The sequence below is a fragment of the Eleutherodactylus coqui genome, chromosome 7 (assembly GCF_035609145.1).
Source record: "Eleutherodactylus coqui strain aEleCoq1 chromosome 7, aEleCoq1.hap1, whole genome shotgun sequence".
In the NCBI taxonomy this organism is placed as follows: Eukaryota; Metazoa; Chordata; class Amphibia; order Anura; family Eleutherodactylidae; genus Eleutherodactylus; species Eleutherodactylus coqui.
Window position 1 is genome coordinate 141768285 of NC_089843.1, and position 22641 is coordinate 141790925.

A 22641-nucleotide genomic window follows, 5' to 3' on the forward strand; every position below is an offset into this window, starting at 1 on the left:
TCAAGCAATGGTGCACGGACCTCACTCGAGTATAAACCCACCGTAGGCTTATACTCGAGTCAACACGTTTTCCCAGTTTTTTGGGGCTAAAACCTGGTGCCTCAGCTTATGCTCGGGTCTGTTTATACTTGAGTATATATGGTAAATCTCAGGTGGACAGAATATCACATGGAAAGGAATAACTAAGCAAGGTAAAATTAGCCAACTTATATATTTTAGGGGGCCAGTTAAATAATGAATGAAAAAAAAAAAAATCACCGGAGCGGCTCTTTAAGCTTCTCCTTTACGTTGGCCATGTGATGGTGATCGCCAATTATTAGATCGCATTCAGAAGCTTATTGTATTAGCCACGTTATCGGTGCATCAATGGCCAGGGGTAGGGATGCTCACATGACTATAGATTACTGGGCTCAACTGGGATCCTGTGTTTGAATCCCACCAAGTGTAACATTTGCATGAAGTTTGTATATTGTCAGAGTACTAATAGATTCATCTAGAATGTAGATGGTGAGCCTCATTTGATACACGGACTGGCATGAGTGATGCCAATCTCTGAACAGTGCTGTGGAGTATGTTGGTGCTATACATTACTGCCAAAATGATACCTTATGAGTAGTGATGAGCGAGCATACTCGCTAAGGGCAATTGCTTGAGCGAACATTGCCCTTAGCGAGTACCTGTCTGCTCGAGCTGCGGGGGAGAGCGGGAAGGAACGGAGGGGAGATCTCTCTCTCCCTCTCTTCACCCCGCTCCCTCCTGCTCACTGCCGCAACTCACCTGTCACCCGCAGTGGCTAACCTTCTCTGCCGAGCGGAGAGATACTCGCTAAGGACAATGCTCGATCGAGCAATTGTCCTTAGCGAGTATGCTCGCTCATCTCTACTTATGAGCAGTTTACAAACACCAAAGCATCTGTAACCTAAGAATAAAGTTGGTTTATAGCTAGTTTGACCTTGGATTCTGAATAGGAATATTTTGCTGTTACATTCATTTTTTTTAAAATGACACTTTGCTCTAGAGTTTATCAAATTAAAGAATAATGATAATTGAGTCCAATTTAATGTATTTCTTAGGAAGAGCTAGCAAATCTTCAGCAGCTGACCAAACAGCTTCACGGAGCACACGAAAAGGTGGAACAGGTAGGTGAAATAACCATAAAGACCTGTATCGACCGTGATGTGTGAAATGTAATGGAAAGGGTGGCCGAACGAGGCGTGCTAAACCTTCAGTGGCGTTACTGAAGTATGAACGGTGCATATTTAAGGGTCTATTACAGACTGCTCGTAAGGGAAGTCTAATGGGGTGTTACAATTACAGCTTCAGTCCATTTTACACTGAATATACTTTGTAACAGTGTGTGTTTAAATGACCAATACATATTGCTAGAAAGGATAAAAGATAGCCGCTTGCTTTTCCTTGGTCCCTATAGTAAGCGGACCAATATATGAAACCACTTATTATCTTAGTCTGATGGCAATAATAAGCATATCTGGGTCACTGGTCTGTGTTTGATGGCAGATGCCATGTCCTCTATGAACCTTTCGCAAATTAACTTTTAGACCAGTGTATTTGTAAACCCTTCTGATAAATACAGCTCATGTCTGTGTGCACTGGCAAAGGTTTGTATGAATACTGGTTTTGACCTTGGATAAGTATCTGAAGCTGTGATATTAATTTAAGCTAGAAACTCATATCTGTTCCGCTGGAGCACAGTAAGCATCAGATCCAAATTGTGTTCCCGCTGCTTGGACTTAGAAAAGAGTGGCGCATACAGCACTTTAATCAAGGCAATTATACTTCTACTGTCTTTAGGAAGACTAAATAGGATAATTGAAAGGATTGTAAGAAGTGAAGCAGTGTGTAGAGGCATTGTCTGTTCATCTTAACCCTTTTCAATCCAATTTTGGATTCAGGATTTCCTAAAAGGCTTTCTCTTTTTGCTGTTGTACAACGGTACCATCTGCTGGCTAAAGCCAGTGTGTGTGTGTGCCAGAGAGGCTCCAACAGTGGAGTGGCTGGCAATAGATGTAAGAATACCCTGTCGGACATCTTCTAAATTTGAAGCTGTACAAGATTCAATCAGAATGTAGGAAGACATCAGACAGTGGATTGGAAAGCGTTAAATTATCCGGAATCTACAATACTTTTAGAACTTGTAGCCTTTGGACCCATACTTTGGCTAAGTGCACACTAGCTATAAGACCCAATGTCCACATCCGGATTTTTGCTGTGAAATTCTGAGCAATAGCTCTCTATAGCAAGCTATGAATAAACGATTCTTCATGTACACGAGCGGAAGAGATGAAGAATCGAAGCATGCTCCATTTTCCTGCGGTTCCTGTACGAACGACTTCCGTTGAGGTCAATGGAAGCCATCCGGCGCAGCCCATCCGCAGATGACATCGCGGAACGCAGATTCCGTTGGAAAGCAGGATTTAAAAAAAACAAACCGTGTACTGCACATGTGCGTTGGCGCGCCGACCTGCACTTCTGCACACATCTACAGAACAAATAAAAGAAGACCTGGACAGGTACATAGGGTCCCCAGACGCTGGCAGGATCGGACCCCGCTTTGGGCTCCCTCATGCGCAATCCGACTTGCCTGTGGACACGAGGCCTAAGTGTAAGTTGTGACTGAGAGGCTCAGGCGCGAATCGCATCAGACTGCATACTGACACCAATCTGTGCGCTGTCCAATATAGATACTGCACATTAATATGTATTGACCTATCCTATTTCTCTTCCGTAAAACGGACAGGAATAGGACACGTCCTGACTTTTGTTCATGTGTACCATCAGTCCATATGAAAAAACATCAATGTGCACACTGTCATAGGCCTATATTGGGTATACTCCAATGTCTCAATAAAGGAATGGCAGCACCGAGGGCTTGGGGCACAGAGCTTTAGCCCCGCCCACATAGGACTGTGCTAAAACTAAAACACCCTGAGTATGATCCGAGGGCTTGGGGCACGGAGCTTTAGCCCCGCCCACACACATAGGACTGTGCTAAAACTAAAACACCCTGAGTATGATTCGAGGGCTTGGGGCACGAGCCTTAGCCCCGCCCACACACATAGGACTTCATTGAAACCAGAGCACCTAGAGTGTGTAGTACTCCTTAATACAACCCACTATAGGTAATTAGATATCATGAGACTGAGGGTTAAGCCCCGCGCAGAAGCATTAGCACACAGGAGTCCAGACACACATAGGGCGGAAGAGGGATACTCGCGGGACCTGATACATCCCGCACATGCGCAGTGAGATAAAGAAAATGCCAGACATCAGGAGAACACGCACTCCACATGGAGACAGCCATAGTGAACGTACCCTATGTCGTTACTAATGGAAAGTTACCAGACCATGAGGTTGAGCCATAAGGTAATGATGATTGCACACACATGTGACTCTGTAAAGGTGATTGGTGGTGGTACAACTGTAATTGTGTTATATGTTGGAGTTTGTTGTATGTTACCCTTATGCTTGACAAAGACCCCAACGGGGTCGAAACGTAGCTAGATGTTGGAGGAATAAATTACTGCTTTGCATTACGCCCAGGATGCTGCCATTCCTTTATTGAGACATTGGAGTATATCTTCTTGGGGTTTCTGGAGCTCTTACCCCTGCATGTCTGGCGTGCATCCTATTGACTTGTTAGTAATTTTTAATAGGTTTAAAAATCCTGAGGAGTGCTGGGAGTTAATCGAAATAAAGTATAGGCTTATATTGGGGCCATGTACTGTTCGTGGATTAAGGCAGACAGCACATGGCTCGAAATATGGCAGTGCAATGGAGGCCTTTTAATGGAATGCACTTGAAGGTGTACCCTACAGGTGATCAAATGTGGGTTAAAGTGTAAGTGGGTGGATGGTATTATGGCGCGGTGGTGGTTGCAGTGGCAGCATATTTTTACAAAAATAAACAACAAATGAGTCAAATATTATTTTGCTCCATAGGAGGGTATTATACGTGAATGTAACATAATTTTAACTGTAATTCACACTTAGAACATATTTCCTCATAACCATGTCAGGGTAACATGTCGCTGAGATAAGGCAATTCCACTCTATCATAGCTAAACCTCTTCATCGTAGTTCTCCATACTCATAGTTTTCCTACATATTACATTCTGGAACACAAACACAAGGCCCGTGGGCCGAATCTGGCCCGCCATCTCATTTTATGTGGCCCACCGACTGTGCAGCAATCTAAGGGCTCCTGCACACTAGCGGGAGCGATATCTGGTTGTGATTCACGGCCCGAAATCGCTCTCGCAATCCTTCTGAAACCCCTGGATGCGAGGTGATTTAACAGGGGAACGGCCTCGTATCACAGCAGGGCTGATGGAATCTCCTGCCGCAGCCCGGGGGCAGGAGATGGCGATCTTCTGACACGGTGCTTTACAGGAACACCTTGCAGACGTGTATGAAGCCATTCGAAAGAATGGGTTTTAAATTTGTGTGAGATTTGTGCACCTCGCAACGCACAAATCTCGCGCGATTCTATCGGCAGTGTGAAGGCACCCTAACAGGCAATCCATTCATCCAGCCTCCAGCAGCAGTCCAGCGGCAGCAGTGCAGTCTGTGACCACTGACTTTACTCTGGCATTGCACGCGCCATTCTGTATGCAGCACGGCGCTGAGGTGAGAGGTCAGTGGTCACTGGCTGAGAAGCGACTACCGCCGTCAGAACAGAGCTACAGCCTGAGTGAGTGGAATGCCTGTTGGGATGCTGGGCGTCCAGAGGCCAATAGGGGGGTCACTATTATTACTTGGACTACTATGGAGGTCACTTTTTACTACTGTAGCTAATATAGAGGACAAAATTACTACTGGACACACCATGGCGCTCACTATTCCTACTGGGGCCACCAATATAGGGAACACTTACTAAAGAGGCCACTATGGAGGAACCTATTACTACCGGGGCCTCTATCGGGGTTCCTATTACTACTGGGGCCACTATCTGGGACCCTATTACTACTGTGGCCACTATGGGAATCACTCTTACTACTGTGCCCACTATGGGAATCACTATTACTACTGTGCCCACTATGGGAATCACTATTACTACTGTGCCCACTATGGGAATCACTATTACTACTGTGCCCACTATGGGGATCACTATTACTACTGTGCCCACTATGGGGATCACTATTACTACTGTGCCCACTATGGGAATCACTATTACTACTGTGCCCACTATGGGGATCACTATTACTACTGTGCCCACTATGGGGATCACTATTACTACTGTGCCCACTATGGGGATCACTATTACTACTGTGCCCACTATGGGGATCACTATTACTACTGTGCCCACTATGGGGATCACTATTTCTACTGGGGCCACTATGTGACAACTGTGCAGGGTTCATATACTTCATGGAAAACCAGTAATACCTCGAATTTGATGAAAGTCATCGAATACCTGTAAATGTCATGGACTTTTCTGATTTGTCATGGATTTTTGTTTTTTGTCATGGATTTTTTTTCTGAGTAATAATAATAATTTCTAAGATTCTTGTGGGTTTTACTTAGGTTTGTCCAAAACAATTTAGTTTTTCCATTACGATCCAGTATTGTGTTTCACAATATAGGCCAGAGGAATAAAGAAATTGTTTTGGATGAACATAACTAAAAACACACAAGAATCTCAATACTCAAAAATATTTCAGATTTTGAAGTACATTGCAGTTTTTGTTCTCAACCGGCCTCAAAAAATCCTCAATCATGAGATGGTTGGGGATTTTTTGTAAAAAAAAAAAATATATATTTATATATTTATTTAACTGGAAATAGCTTGACTTAGCAGGGTGTGTTTTTTATTATTTTTGTATATAAAAAAACAATAAGGGTGCTTTCACAATTGCGAGAAAATCCCGCATTTTTTGAGCGATGTGAGTGCTAGTGTTTCCCTATGGAGCCTCCTTTTTATCGCATCGCATCGCCAAGCAAGAACTTGCGATTTTCATGTGACCCGGTTTTATCCTTAGAAAGTCCTATTGACTTTCGCGCTAAAAAATTGCAAGTGGCAGCCATGTTTTTGCGAGAAAAAGCAGTTCTGACACTCAAAAATCTTGAGGAAAAGGTCTCAATTTTCATGCAGCCATATCGCGATCACCAGTGTACAGGAGACCTAAACCTTTGATTGCGTGTATTTCGAGTTCCACAAGTGTCATTGGAAATCAAGATTCTGTCATGGAAAAAGTTTTTTGAAAACCTGTATGAACCTTGCTATGACTTCTGTGGCCATTATGGGGGTCACTAATACTGCTGGGACCACTATAGGACCAGTATGACTACTGGGGCCATTATGGGGATCACTATTATTACTGGGCCACTATGGATGACCCTATTACTACTGGGGTAAATATTTGGGCCAGTATGTGGACCCTATTACCACTTGGGCCACTATGGGGTCCACTATTATTAGACAGTCTTACAATTAGAATCGGCCCTTTTGAAGGTAACCATAAGGCTGATTTGGCCTTCGATTAAAATGAGTTTGACAGATCCTCCCCTAACCCCCTTCCTTCCCATTCTAGAAGATCCACGAAATGGCAGCCTTCCACTCCATAGGTGCCAGAATATATCACCAATTTAGGAGCAGCATGTCATTGCAGACTCAATGCACCGTAGGTGCAACACAAGATCTTCTGTCTAACAGCCTCTCTTACTGACGTATAGCACTGCTACACTTAAGTGCCTAGTTCCCCATCACAGTATATCACATCTCTCCACATGGCATTGCTTCACTTACAAATGCAGTCTTATGTTCACTTATATACTAATACATCCCATCAATAAACCTCAAACTCTTATAACGTCACACTTCTGAATACTGACAGTTCCCTCATCCCCAGTCCGTATTTGACCATCATAGTCTCTAATGTACATACACTAAACAGTCGTTAGACCAGTCTAATGTATCCGGCAGCTTTGTAACATTTGGGTCCACAACAACATCGTCGAATCCAGGTTCATGTCAATGTCTGTTACTTTTAGGACTGAGTCTCCTGCGGGAAGAGAGAATCCCTCTCCTTCCATACGGCATGATGTTGGTTTCGGCCCTCAGGGCATCAGAGCCCTTTCACTGGCAACTCGCACCTTCGGCCCCTTGTAGTCAGGCCTTTTATAATTTGTTTCAGCCCTCGGTCATGGGGGCCCTTTCCTGCGCTGCTCCACAGCATGGGCACAGCGCTCACGTCATCCTCTTCAGAATCAGCAGCCACCACATAGCTGGTAGGCCTCCATCACTGCTACTGCTAAGGCTGCTGCCCTTTGTGTACTGCCATTGTTCCTAGCCTGCTGCTACTCACATACACTTTGCAGGTTTTCACATTTTGCTGATTCCTGTGTCCTCTTGTGATGCACCTGTAATCACTTATATGGCCAAGATAGCTGCTGTGACATCACCTGGCAGCAGGGCTTAGTCCTCATTCACAGTCCCAGAACAGGAGCAGACTTCCAAGACATTTCTGCGGGTCGGGGTCATAGGTCCTTTTGTCTTCACAGCCACACAATCACTGTAAATAAACATGTGAACTCTATCTGTGAAGGTCCTTGAACATATAGAAATCTACCCATATATAGGCAGGCAGGCGAAAAGGGGTTTAACACATATGCCCCCTACAAAGCCTTACCAAAGGAACAAGTTGCTAACTATATACAGAATCTCCACAACTAGCATCCACGTACATCTTGAACTCATTGGAAGACTAGTCTAAATTGAAAATTACTGTCATTAGTGATTTTCAGGTTAAGAAACTTCTTCCGATGCTCCAGTACAGGCCATAGTAAAGGAGCTTTTATTGTACTTTACTTACTACAAATCCAAACATACATGAAGATCAAGCTTTTAGCAGTTTGTAGTGTAAATTCAGTTCAACATCGCAAGTTTGTAAAGGGCTTTTCCAACCCCAGGGTGGCTTCACACGAGTGTTTTTCTGCTCGCATACGCACGCACACAAACATGCTTCTATTACAATCAATGCATTCCCCATGGTGTGTTCACATATCCGTGTTTTATAGGTGCGTGCCTGTAAAGATAGGACATGCGTGCACCATAGGGAATGCACGCATTGTCTTCAATGGAGCCGCGGCTGCCGGGAGCTCCATTGAAGACAATGGTCTGCCGCCACCCCTGAATTGTTTTTCGGGGAAGAGCTTAACATATAAGCTCTTCCCTAAAAAAAGTGAATTTTAGTGTAAAAAAAAAAATACTTACCTGAATTCATGAATGGGTGAGTGCTGCCTCTGATTGGCTGAGCGCAGGGACCAATCAGAGGCAGCTCTCAGCTGTCATTTAATAGCTGAGAGCTGACTCTGATTGGTCACAGTGCTCAGCCAATCAGAGGCAGCCCATTCAGCAGGTGGGGATTTTAAATCCCATCCAGCTGAATACTCCTCACAGCAGTGCAGGAGAAGAGTCGGCTGGAAGCGGCTGAGCCCTGGCAGCTGAAGAAAGGGGAGTATAGTTTTTTTTTTTGTTTTATTTCTATCACCACTTTTTCATGTTTTTCATGTTTGGCGTTAATAGAGGGGGGCTCCTATTCTTATATCTTGACCAGAGTGGAGAGCGCTTTTCACTCTTCTACTGTAAGCAAATGTTGGGAATCCCAGTATGAAGACACTTTGTCATTTAACCACTTATTGGCATAGACTATTTTGGATCGAAAGGATTTGACAATTTTTGGGTGATTTTTTTTTCATCTCCGCTTTTCAAAAACCATAAGGCCTCCCTCACACAGGCGTGTTTTTTCTGCGCTTAATGCAGCGTTTTCACTGCTGCACTAATCACGGTATAACACTCCCATTGTTTTCATTGGAGCCTCTCAAACAGCCACTCGATCGAGCGAAGTCTGTTCTATTTTTCGGTGTTTAGCGCACCTCCTCAATGATGAGGTATAACTTTTTTATTCATTTTTTGGAGGGTAGGGAGAAAAAAAAAACATCAGTTCTGTCATTTTATTTTATTTTTTTACAGCGTTCTTCAAGCAGCATAAATTACATGATACATTTTTTTTCTGCGGGTAGGTACAAGTCCAAAAAATATGCATTTTTCATATTTAGGCGTTTCCCCTTTTGCACAATACAAATTTATTTATTTATAATTTTTTTTGCATCACTACATTCAAAATCCCGTTCAAGTTATTATTTATACAGATGTGGGTTTTTTAAATTTTTAACATAATTTTTAATTTTTTTTAAATAGGGAAAAGCGTGCGACGGTTTCTTTCACAATTTTTTTTGCTTTTTTTTATTCTATTTTATATGTCCCTTCTGTACTACAATGCATTATCGCTTTTCATAGTAATCACTGGCCATGGCAGACCCAGACGCCACAGTCTGGCGTCTGGTTGCCATAGCAACTCATCGACCCTTTGAGACTACGTGGCGAATTGGGGACAACCTTCCTCTGTGAACACTTAGCATGCCACAATCAACATTGATTGAGGGAGGCCAGCTATCAGTCATAGTTTGTAAGCCTACATCATCCATAGGACGTACACTTATGCCCATTCTCGGTAACCCCTTCTCAGCCAGGACATACATTTACGCCCTGGGGCAGGAAGGGGTTAAATAATGTTAAAGGTATAAATTAGGCTTAGGAGGGAAGTGGTTTTATCAGGAAGCTAAAAACTAGGACAAGAGGGCACAATCTGGGATTAGTTTAGGGAATATCAGAATGAATATTGTAAAATACTATTTAATTGAAAGCTTAGTAGATGCCTGGAACAAACTTCTGGCGGACTCGGTTGACAAATCGACAATAAACTAATTCAGCCATGTCTGAGATAAGCATAGATCTATCCTAAGAGAGAAGTAATAGAAGGGCAGAATAGATGGACCATGTGGGAATTTCCTGCCGTGAATATTTTAGGTGTCTGTGGTTCATCATCTTATTGTCAAGAGACGAATCTAACGAGTAGAGATTGTCCCAATCTGAGAACCCTCTTTAGTGTGTGCCTGTCATCTGAGCTCCCACAATGGACTGCTCTCTGGTAACAAGAGTACAGCAGGAGTCTGAATTTACTTTTCCGTCTGAACAGCCGATAAAACATCAAGTAATTAAAAAGCGGTACAAGGTAAGTAAAGCAAAGTGACTCAACTTTGTTGACTTAAACTGTGAAATATTGTAGAAGGTCGTTCAAGTGGAGGTTTTGTAATTAAAGCAGCACTTTATTTGCTGTGCAGAGTCTTTGGCGACAGCTACTTAGAGCAACTCTTTCAGCTATTATTACTGCCAGGCAGTGGCCTAAGAAACTGTATGGAAGCTCTACTTCAGGTTATTAACCATTAAAGGATGGTTGATATGCACATCATAATCAATGAAAAGTTTCCCCATTTTCAGCAAAGCAAACACACTTCGATATATACCTAAAAGTGATATTGACCTCACTTCGGACACAGTCACATTTCTATCTTTGCGTAAGCAGTATGTTAAAAGTTTCATATATAGGCTATGATTCATGTTGATAAACTGCAATGTAGCCATTGTTGGGATTTGTTACACAGAAGCCATTGAAGTGTGATGGATGTCGAATTGAACTATAAGTTTGCTTACAAGCCATCTGTACTTTTAGTATACCAGTTTCTGGAATGATTAATTTCATACACTTTATGTGGTTTTTCATGTATTTGTGGTTACTGGGCGTTGTGAGAACATGCAGGACATTGAGTCATCTCCTGACATAACCCAGCGCTTAGGTTTAAATAGACTGTCAACTACCAAACAGCAAAAACTTGAGAAAGGAAATCTTTGTACTTGTTTAGTCAGCTGTGGGTTTCTTACTAATGCTGGATAAATGGAAAGAAAGGGTAGAAGTGTCAGACATTATTTCAGACATAGAGCCTAGTAGAGAGGACAAAGTGGGACAAAGAAACTAGAAGATAATAATCCATCCTGTTCCTCTGGTGTAGATCAAATTTTCAGTTTTACTATAAAATCTGATTCTAAACCATTTAATTATTAAAGACTTTTGGAAACACAACAGTATAAGACATACTTCTGGGTTATTACATATTAAGCATGTGGAGGAAATGTACTAAATGGCTGGTTTCCAGCATTCAAAAAGTGGGCTACATGGCATGCATCAAAGTTTTATTTATTAAAGAATTCCTGCACCAAGATGATTTTTCAAAATGAAATGTTGTATGTGTACATGAACAGCATCATGGAGGACAATGTGCAGATATACTGGACAGTGTAGATGTGATTTCAGTAGCTATAATCCTCCCCCTTACTTCTGCATAGATCTCTATGGTCAGCATGAGAAAACACCCACCTCCACTTCCTATTCCTAATTAATTATATTACTAGAGCAGAGATGTTAACCTCGGAGAGATATTCAGCTCTGGACACTGTCCTGCATAAGGTTATTGTGTGCATCGCAACTCGCTATGTCGTAATGCTGGATGGCAGTACAAGCAGAAATGCATGACAACAGTGCACATTTAATACTTTTGTATATACTAACCACATAAAAATGCAAGGTTCTTAGCGCATTTTTTGATCAAAACATGTGCCCCCATCCACCACATCAAAGTGACCATTCTTTAGGACAGGTCATAACCGTAAATGAGCGAGCACGCTCATTTAAGACTGATGCTGGAGACAGCATTGGACTTTTCGCGTAACTGCTTACTCGTCCGAGCAACATGCGGGGGGGGGGGGGGGGGGGAGAGATCTCTCTCACTCTCCCCCCTGCCGCCTTCCTCGCATGTTGCTCGAAAAGACCAATGCTCTCTCCAGTATCAGCCTTAAACAAGTGTGCTCGCTCATCTCTAGTCATAACGCTAACAGAAACATCTCTTTTAGGCCTGAGCTGCAAATGAATTCAGTATAGTTGGATACCAGGCTATATGGCTTAATTAAAATTAATTGGAAAAGATAGGTTTCCTACCTTTTAACAGACACTGCCTGGACATGATGGATGGGCTCACATGTTTTGATCAAAATAGGCACGAAGAATCTAACATTTTTATGTGGTTAATATGTGTTATGCATTTATTCAGATATTAAATGTGACTGAGTGCTGTTGCCATGTATTTCTGTTAGGAGGAAAGGAGACCCCTAGCAGCCAGCTCTTTGAAAGGATTTTTCAGCCCAAAAATAGCATTTTAGATAAATAAAGTGATGTGTGTTTTTAATATTACATTGGCTATCATATTAACACAGGTTGTTTTAAAGTACGCTGGCCATTTAGGTGACTAGAAGTAATTATAAAGTACACCACAGTTAGCCACTTTCTGCTGAAAGATATTGGTTTATATGTACAGTATTTGCCGGCCAATGAACGTTTTCAGATGTTTATCACAATCATTAAAACGCGGGGATAAAAGGATAGGAAATGTTCTCCTCCGTTATTAATCAGTTTTGTATTCCTACACTCTTTAATAAAGTATTTCTACAGATTTATAAGCTTCTGTACTGTTATAATAATGATAATTTCAAGAAATAAGAGGGAACCACCAGACTGCTCCCTTCCCAACATGTAATACATGTAGGTTTAGCACTGAAAAATACTTGATATTATTAGATGAAGTGTTTTATTTTTTATACATGGCTATTGCAGTCTTGATTTATTCCTGATACTACATTGCAAATATGGCCTTATATATCTGTGTGTGTGTATGTGTATATATATATATTAATGTATGTGTGTGTCTGTCTCTCTCTCATATATATATATATAATATATATATATAATTATTTTTTTTTGAATGGTAAAAAAAAGCGCAGCTTGTAGCGTTATTGTTCTCGTACAAAAAAAGGAAAGGACCTTTCCATTTTGTTTTTTGCATTAAAGTCAATGATGTAGGGAAGCAAGCTAAAGGCTTCAGTCTGAGTACAGTGTTGAGGTACTGGTGTCATATGTCTCCATTGAAACTATGGGTGGAGACATGGGTTGGCTGGGCTCAGTGACAGGAATGGCCAGGTCACGCCCCCAGCTGTGAATTGGCTGCTGTGGTACAGTAGTACACATGCAGCCTTCAGCAATATTCATGGGGACCAGCCGGGAGGGTTGAGGAGGTTGCTGGAGGAGCTGGGTGGCCAGCAACAGTAGCGGCCGCAGCTTCAGTCCCGGTGCCGCTTCCTGCAGCATGTGTTCATAGGGGCTGGGAGGGTTGAGGGGTTGTTGGAAGAGCTGGGCGGCAAGCAGCAATAGCAGCTGCAGCTACAGTTCCGGTGCCGCTACCAGCGGCATTGCGTTGATGGGGGCCGGGAGGGTTGTTGGAGAAGCCGGGCGGCCAGCAGCAGTAGCGGCTGCAGAGTGACTGCGCCACTTCCAGCAGCATGTGTTCATAGGGGCCGGGAGGGTTGAGGGGTTGCTGGAGGAGATGTGCGGCCAGCAGCAGTAGCGGCCTCCGCTTCAGTGCTGGTACCACTTCCAGCGGCATGTGTTCGTGGCTTTTCCTTATACTCAGGACTGCCAAACCATGTCTCCACCCATTATTCTGGTGGAGACATTTGACACCAGTACCGGATGTTGAACAGATCTTTTTTCTCAGTACACTGCAAAGCAAAACAATCGTTGATCTCCGAGGGAGGGAAGAGAAGAAAAGCTCAGGGAAGGGGAGGAAGAAGCCCAGCCACCACCCACAAGCCAGTAGTGGGTGTTGTGTGCATTGTGCTGGCTTTTAGAGGAAGAGCTCTGGCAGACCTTCACATCAAATAATCAGCTACTCTACCCCTCAAAAAGTATTTTGCATGAATGCCTCAGTTTTGCTTCAGTTTATAATCGGTCCACATTCAGTTAAAAACTGATCTGTTTTAAAAGGACTCCAAACTCAGGTGTGAAACCACCCTTAGCCTGATGGGTTGCGTTTTTATATATATATATATATATATATATATATATATATATATATATATATATTAAAGCAACTCTGCGCCTATGTGTATGCATTATATCCTACTCCAAGCTATGCCTCGCACTCACTCATCATAACTATAGCATCTGCAGCCAACTTCATGTCTCACTTCCTCTACATTCACACAAGCGGCACAAAGCTACATTTCTCAATCAAACACACAAGCCTCCATCATAAAATGTAAAGTTTTTCATCAATCATCTGCTGAGGTTCCATGATGACTGTCTCCCAAAGTGTCAAAATATTAACAAATTCCAAACTTAATAGTACATCCTTAAATACATAATAGCAAAGAGGAGCGCCGAGCTGCGCAAGTAGAGAGAACGAGACCACAAAGGCACCTACGTCTTGGTTCACCTTGGGTATTGTGTGTGTTTGAAATAGCTGCCGCTTTCAGATTATTATCACTATTCCTAATGGTCTCTCCGGATATATATATCTATAGATATGTACAGATTGCAGTCGCCGTCATGAGATGGACTTTCTACTAGTATTTACAGATATGTTCTTTTTCAGACAAATCAACAGTTTCTACATACAGTGAGTGAGCAGCAACGGGAGATAGACCAGCTTCAGAAGCAGCTAAGGTATTGCATATGTGTATCATTTTATTTGTAAAGTAGTAGTGGTGTGGTGTAAATGTGCATCAGGCTAATGCAGTGTTATGGAGCGTGAGACATTGGATAATAGTAGTAAATGGCAAGTTCAAGTAAAGACTCTAAATTGTCTTGTATAGGTATTGCATTATAAAATTTGTTCTCCTTGTTTGTGACTATTTTGTTGTCAACAGAGGTGTCTTTTCCATCCATACCGCATATTTCACAGATTATTATTCTGCAAGTAAAAACAGAATAAATGCTTTTTCACAGTATGTGGGTGCCGTAATAGCCTCTTTATTTGGTCCAATGTATGTTAACAGGCAAGCAAAATTGGATGCAAAAGTAGCAAATATGAAATCTGAAGAAATGGTTGCAGTTGGAAAAACATTAGAAGATCAGGTGAAGAGAAAGGTAAGTCATGAATTAGTAATAACACTTTAAGTTTGCTCATAGATGAAAAGGATGGGAATTCGCTGGCGGAGTGAAGACAAACTGACACCTGTCAGTGCAGTAGATTGTTGGAAGACTGGAAATTTGAAGAGTAACGATAGTTGTGGGGCGCGTATAGCTGGCCACACACAATAAATACTTGTTAAAGCATTTTGGCAATCATTATGGCATCCTTCACCAATTCATGTTTACCGAGACAGCTCAAGTGTCATCGGGGAAAGCGCGAATCGGACAGATTGAATCTTAACTAGAGATGAGCAAGCGTACTCGCTAAGGCAAACTACGAGAGAGAGTAGGGCCTTATGTGAGTACCTGCCCGCTCGTCTCTAAAGATTCGGGTGCCGACAGGGGAGAGCGGTGAGGAATGGGGAGGGGAGATCTCTCTCTCACTCTCTCCTCCTTGCTCACTCCCGCAACTCACCACTGTCCCCCACCGGCACCCGAATCTTTAGAGATGAGCGGGCAGGTACTTGCAAAAGGCACTACTCGATCGAGTAGTTTACCTTAGCGAGTACGCTCGCTCATCTCCAATCTTAACCCTTTTGTAGATGTACTATTACAGGTGTCAGGAAAGTTTTAAGTTACCTTTTACGCCCAAATAATCGCTGAAAACTGTGATTTTTCGGCGATCGTCATCTCATCTACACATGGCCACCGACAGAGCGCTGAGCGAGAAATCACTTACTTTATGGAGAGGTTGTTTTTTAGATCACCTCAAAACCAAGCCACTATTAGCCCATGTCAACAGACAGCCATTCATCTATGAAGGACTGTTTGCACTGAAAAGATCTCAGTCATTCAGGCAGAGAGCGCCAATCGCTCCTGTGTGAACGCTCAGGAGCTAGAGTCATCCCATGTAAAGGTACCTTTTAGACTACTGCTTCTCCGGGGCTTGCTGCACTGACAATGCAGTTAAACCCCGGAAGATTTCTGTGGACAGCTCTAGTGCTGAAATGTGCAGAGCACTGTGCTGTCATCTGAAATCTTCCGGGGATTTTATTGCATTGTTAACTCCTTTTAAAAAACCTGCCCTGTGAGGCATGACATGGTAATAATAAGCTTGCCACTGAAGGGGTTAAATGGTCCTGGCAAATAATATTGATGACCTGTCCTCAAGATAGGTTAGCTGTAGCTGATTGGCTGTCACTAGCAAAACACGAGGTAAAATTGGAAGCATATAACTCCGACCCCTGTGTTGTGGCCGGTGCTGGTAATTGCAGGTACAGCTCCCTTTAAAATTAGAGCAGTCTGCTTCTGCTCAGTACCCTGTGTTGTGGCGCTGACAGCGAACGCCCAATTAGCTGATTGGCCAGAGTCCTGAGAGGAGACCCCAGCTGATCAACTATTGATGACCTATTCTGAGGATAGTTCTTCAATAGTATCTACCCTGAAAAACCCTTTAACATGTATAGCCTATCCCTAGGATAGGCCATCAGTGTTTTAAGCGATGGAAGTTTCACCTCCGAGACCCTGATCAACACAACGGGACTCCTGCAGTCCATCATATTTACTTGGATTTGGGGAGTTGCAGGACCATGCACAACCACCCATCGTCTTTGTTATGAACTACGTAGGTCCCAAAGGTCAGCCCTCCACAAATCAAACGTTGAGGGTCTATCCTTGGACCATCACTGTGTTAGTCCAGTAGAACCCCTCTAATCTCAGTGCTAGTAATATAAGTTAATTTCTACTGATCCAAATATCCCTTCATCACCTATACATAGGTGAAAGCCGCTAGATTATTGGGAATCCGACCGCTGGGGGCATTCTTCCTAGCGGTGGTGGGAACAGGGGACCGTGATGTCCTGTTCTAGCAATTAATAGAGATCCCAGTGAATGGGTGATAATACATTCAGACTGGAATACCCCATTACTATAATGCACAGTCCTATGTACACCCACAGATAAGTCGTATTACATACGATAGCTTTGTGTTTCATTACTACTTTTTAGTTATCTTACTGTATCAAGTGTATAGCCTTTTATTTTTGGACGATGAAGCCTTTCTGTCAAGTCGAATTGCACTTCATAGAGCCCATAACCTCTATAATAGCAGATCTGTGAAATCCTAATCCAGCATCTGCCCTACCTCATTACTGATAAAATGGCGGAGATTTCACCTCAAGCAATGGCCCCCGAAGGGGTAGCAAAAATGGAAGAGCTATGCCTATCTCTGTCTTAATGTCTGAAGCCATAATTGAGACACTGCTAAGAAATCAATAAGTAAGTATTGCGCGCAATGAAAATGTATATGTAATGATGTTTTTTTGCAATCTCTCCAGCTCATAATGAGCAGAAAGAGATCCAGGTGCTTTTGTTAGTGCTGTAAATGGGTTATGTTGAAGTTGTTCTCTGCTCTGTAGGAAGATGAGGTGTTGGCAGCCCGGGGCAAGGAAGACGCGTCAGATAAACGGGGGCAACAGCTTCAGACTGCAGTAACGCAATTAGAAACCAGGTAATGACTGCTATGCTGAATATGAGTTATTTTATTTCCATACATGCAGTAATAGCCTTGTCTAATTAATGAGTTTGCTTTGTGTGAGTAATTGGTTTCATGGTGATCTGTTGTAGCAATGCCATCTTTTGATGATCGGAACATGTAGTCCAGTATACGGTATATAAAAGGATAATGCAGTGTTCTGCGTACATGTGCTATCAACGTGTTATGTTTGCTTGCAAAACAGCGATACATCGAGACTGTTAATAAACACCTATATGAAGACTTCTAATGAATAAGCTTTATCATTTCAAAGTACCATTTTAAAAAGTTCTGATTAACACAAAAAGTCTGGAATTGGTACCAAAGTTTTTATTAGATAATTAATACAAGATGGCCAAGTCCAGTTATCTATTCTCTACGACAAAGAAATACATTATGACTGGCAAGTTCAAATATTGTCCAATTACTCTGCAAGGCTGGCTCTAGGTTTATGTGGGTTTTAGAGTCTCAGTGGGTCCCTCTGTCTGTTTCCCTGGCTGTGATAGAAGGGTACTGGCTTGGTTATTATAATGAGCCCGCAGCCAACACCTCACCGATGATGTCACCGACAACAAAGGGGCCACAATATTAAGTGACCACTTATTGGCACTCAGCTGGAAGTGGCTGTTCTGACTCCACTTTTCCAGATGAATTTTAAAAATCCCTGGAAAACCCCTTTAAGCACTGATATGTTACCCCAGACCAGACACTAAAATAATATCCTATACCATATATGCAAGGTGCAAATGCTGTTACCATTCATATTACCTCCAAACTCTCACTGAACAAAACCCACTATACCAAAATCAGTACTACCAATAATAACCGTACATAAGGGCCAAATAATACCACCTGACCATGATCACATACTACCACCACACAGTGACTGAATACCACCATACCGTTGCAGAATAAAATACTATAAAGTGACCCATTATTGCCCCTGTACAGTGACCATATATATCATATGATAGATACCAGCTCTACTAGGACACTCTTTAAACCATATAAATGATTACAGCACAGTCTCTCCAGAATGACAGACAAAGATATTTGGTTCCTTGTTTTTTCAGCAACCCTCCTACTTTTTCCACACTTCTGCATAATCTCCCTATCTGTAGTGCCCCAGGTATTAATAATGCTACCCTTGATACCCCGCACAGTAATAGTATTCTTCTTTTTGTGACCTCCGTTGCGTCCACATAGTAAGTGCTGCTTTATAGTGACTCCCACACAGTAAAAGTGCCCCCACTTAATAATAATGCCTTCTTTACACTACTCAGTATTAATGCCCCCTTTTTGCCCCATTCAATAATAATCCCCCTTTTGCTTCCAGTCAGTAGTAATGCCTTTTATCCGTCAGTCAGGGTGATGGCAAGGCCCAGGAGGCTGCAGGCGTACCGCACAGCTCAAGTGGTCTCCTGTCTGTGCATCACTTGCGTGCTCTGTTGGTTGGGCCCCCCACCAGGCAATTGTAGCTCCTTACTGTGGTCCGTCAGCGGAGAGATAAAGAAGGAGGGGCAAGAGGGACTTATACCAGAAGAGAAGTGTTATGGCACTCTGCCCCCCGAGCGCCAGGTGGGGTGCCCTGAACTTCCCGCACCCCACTGTCCCTGCCTACTTGCCTCAGCCCTGACTAACCCCAGGCGGACAACTGGACGGCGGTCCCTGCGCTGGCTAGGGACCTGGCGACTGACAAGAAGAAACTAACTGATGGGGGGACAGAGTACCGACAGAGAGGCAGATGGAAAAGACCAACAGGACTTACAAGGCAAAGCAAGGCTGGAGGTGGAAACTGACAGGCAAACTGGAAGTCAACTGACTAGCAACTAGCACTGACTGAGACAGGCTGACTAGATGCAAGCAGAACCAATATCTGGCCGTGAGCTCAGGTCACTGCCAGCCTTATAAACGAAAGACTCCGCCCTGGGGCAGAGAGTGGGAGGAGCCAGCTCCCCCACTACTGCACAAGAGAGGTGGAGGAGTGCGGGCGGCGCCCTACGGGCGGACACGCCCACACCACCGCACACCAGCCGCTCCACGTCGCCAGGAGAGCCCCGACGTAAGGGCTCCAGGACGCCGGAGCTGACGCCGGGGTGGCGCACACTGACCGCGGGACCCTGCGCCGCCCTGCATGGTAACAAGAAGTAGAACTGCTGGTGTTCCCCCAATCCTCCTTATTCCATTGTGTCTGCCCAGTATTATGTTCTGACATTTAGTACAGATGTATTCGTTATCTTTAGTAGTACAATGAACTACATCATTATCATAGTGTGACTAGGTGATTTCGGAAGAAGTCATGGGCTCCCTGCCCTCCTGTCCATAGAAACCTATGGACCATTCCATGACAAACCAGCTAACTGCACTGAAGTGAAGACCTGGTACATATCTACTTGTGTATATTAGTAAGTTTTTATTATCTGCTATCAAATTTAATTTACTACATGAACACCTTTTTACTTCTATCTTGTGCTGGACTTTTGCTGTAATGGATAAGTGCTGTGAATGTATAACTTGGTAAACTACATATGAAAAGAGGATAATATCAGGTGTGATGAAATTGGTTACAAGCTACATATGTCATGGACACTATGCACAAGATGTTTTATAATCTGTTCCTTCATGTTATTGTGCGTGTTCAGGAATTTTCATGCTTGATTTTCATTACAAAGGCTGAAAGCAGCAGTGCAAGATGTAGAACAATTGAAAGGAGAAAAAACCCGACTAGAAAAGCACCTTGGAGAGCTGCAGACAAAGTATTCCGAATTGGAGTTGGAGAAGTATGAAGCGGTTTCCAGAGTACGTGACAGTTTACAGATCCTAGAAGAAGCCAACCTACAGAAAGACCAGGTAAAGCCATTCATTCTGGTCACAGACATCAGGTTTTGGGTGACCTTGATGGCACATTTATGGTTGATTCACAAGCACAAGTGTAGTTGTGGGATAAAGCCCTATGAACCGATCTGTAGACCAATCTCCTTCATGTGCAAGGTAACTTACTGGGGCTTATACCGAATTTGCAGTTCTATACTATATGTAGAATTACTTTGACCCCTTACTCTACAATTGCTCCATCACAACCCTACTCAGCAGATCAAATGTTTTTTGTAGCTGAAAAGCATCAGCATGACCCTCGCAGGGTTTCTAAATTAGTGAATCTTGTAAAATGGCATGGTAATTCTTGAATACCATTTCATATATACTTAGACTATGAAAAGATAACATTTGAGTAAATTTACCATCTGTGCTGGTTGTTTTTGCAAATAATCACCAAGCTGGCCAGTCCACATCTGTCATCTTAGCTCCTATAACATATAAGTTTAGAGCAACACCCTAAGCAAGGAATGCTGGGAGATTTCAGCTGTAAAGCCTGTAGAACAGTGAATCCAGCTTTGCACTGCTATACAAACAGTAAACAGGGCGGAATAGATGTTTTTTTAACTCCCTCCCAGAAAAAGAAATAAAAATGAATCAAGAAGTCCAACCTATTCTAAAATAGCACCAATGAAAGCTAAAGCTCATCCCGCAAAAAAACAAGCCATCATCAAGCTCCGTGATGGAAAAATAAGTTATTGGTCTCAAAATGCAACACTGCAGAAGTTGTTATTTTTAAAAAAGGGTTTTATTTTGTGCAAAAGTAGTTTAAAAATATATAAATTTGGTATCACCACCTGGAACAGGTTGCCACGGGAGGGGGTGAGTTCTCCTTCAATGGAAGTGTTCAAACAAGGCTGGACAAACATCTGTCTGGGATGATTTAGTGAATCCTGCACTGAGCAGGGGGTTGGACCCAATGGCCCTGGAGGTCCCTTCCAACTCTACCATTCTATGATTCTACATGCGGTTTGCTTTTTTTCCGTTCCCTGTCCTGAAACAAATTAAAACAACACTCTAGTCCAAAACTAAAATTTGGTTGTACATGAGAAATATATAGTCAACATACCTAGCCCCATCTTTAGGAATGATGGTGCCCCCATTGTAGATTTCTGGTCCCCCAACTCCTACACAAAATGGCCACCATAGTCTTAGACTTGCCGATGTTGTCAGAAAGTGACTGCCCTAAATGGATCAGTGGTGATGACATCCCTGCTGTGTCTTCCCTGGCAGGTCACTCCACGGGAGTTCTGGGTGCAGCAGCTGCTGTCTGGACGGCACGGCAGGGAGGAAGAGTAGGGTCAGAGGAAAGAAGTGGAGGGCAGGTGATCACTGCGGAGAGACCTGCCAGGAAAGACATAGATGGCCTGGGCACAGTGCAGTTGTCATCGGCTCTGGTTAGACACATAAGTTTGCAGCTTTCCTTATTCTTTAGAAATAGAATTTCTTCCTACCATGAAATCACTGGAGTTTTCAGAATAGGCTAATACATCACCGCTTCTAAAAGCCTGTCATAGCCAAGGAAACGCGAGTTAAACAGACCATGATGAAGCATATTTTTGAAATGGCATCTGTATTTGCAGGTCCTGTTTGTTAATCTATTTCATATAGACATTATGTCACTTTGTGCATTAGCTGATGCCTGCTGACACTCGGGCGTTAATTAAATAATTAATGTGTTTCCTAGCATGGGATCTTATGTTAGTGTCACTCCAATTTACGTAATTGCTACCAAGTCTACTGTAGAACACCAGACTGTTGGCTTTCACCCAATAGTAAATGAAACCTTCTTGTTCAAGGGAGGTCAGAAATTGCAAGCCGTGGGAAGTTGGTTGCTGACCTCAGTTATTTTCATATGTCTCTTTCTTTAAATGTGCATGCGATAAATAGCCACCTCCTCCTGTTATTGCATACAGGCTCCCACTCAGTGTAATTGCAAATAAATGCTTCTTTTAGGTCGTTTGTATATGATCTCTTGCATAGGATGCTTATAAGCCACAGATAGGACCCTATTTGCATGGTGAATACTGCATCTTCTAACTAACAGAGTGATATGGATATTTTGCTGATAAGACCCCCATGTTTAGCTTACAGTACAAAAAAATGCTATTATAAGGCATATATTGAAATCGGGGATTTTCCATAGAGAGTGTAGATTGTAGTGTTCTTCTGCTACTTAGTTACCCCTGATGGGGTAAATGGTAACATAGTATGTAAGGTCGAAAAAACTGCTACATTCCTATCATTGGACTAAAGCCTAGTTTAGACAACGATTATCACTTAAAATATCTTTTGAGCGATAATCGTTGTGTGCCTTTAAGCGCAAGGTGATCGCTTAAACGTTGAGAGATCACTT

General features: G+C 42.8%; 1 protein-coding gene across 3 annotated transcripts in view; it reads left to right on the forward strand.

The window, feature by feature from the left end:
- The window catches only part of SCLT1 (sodium channel and clathrin linker 1), a 148568-nt gene that overhangs the window by 65225 nt on the left and 60702 nt on the right, over positions 1-22641 (forward strand). For all 3 annotated transcript variants that reach the window (XM_066573748.1, XM_066573749.1, XM_066573750.1), the window contains 5 exons: positions 1074-1139; positions 14400-14470; positions 14803-14893; positions 17296-17387; positions 20084-20261. In XM_066573748.1, the coding sequence (XP_066429845.1) occupies positions 1074-1139; positions 14400-14470; positions 14803-14893; positions 17296-17387; positions 20084-20261 (498 nt within the window). The remainder of the gene's footprint in view (positions 1-1073; positions 1140-14399; positions 14471-14802; positions 14894-17295; positions 17388-20083; positions 20262-22641) is intronic.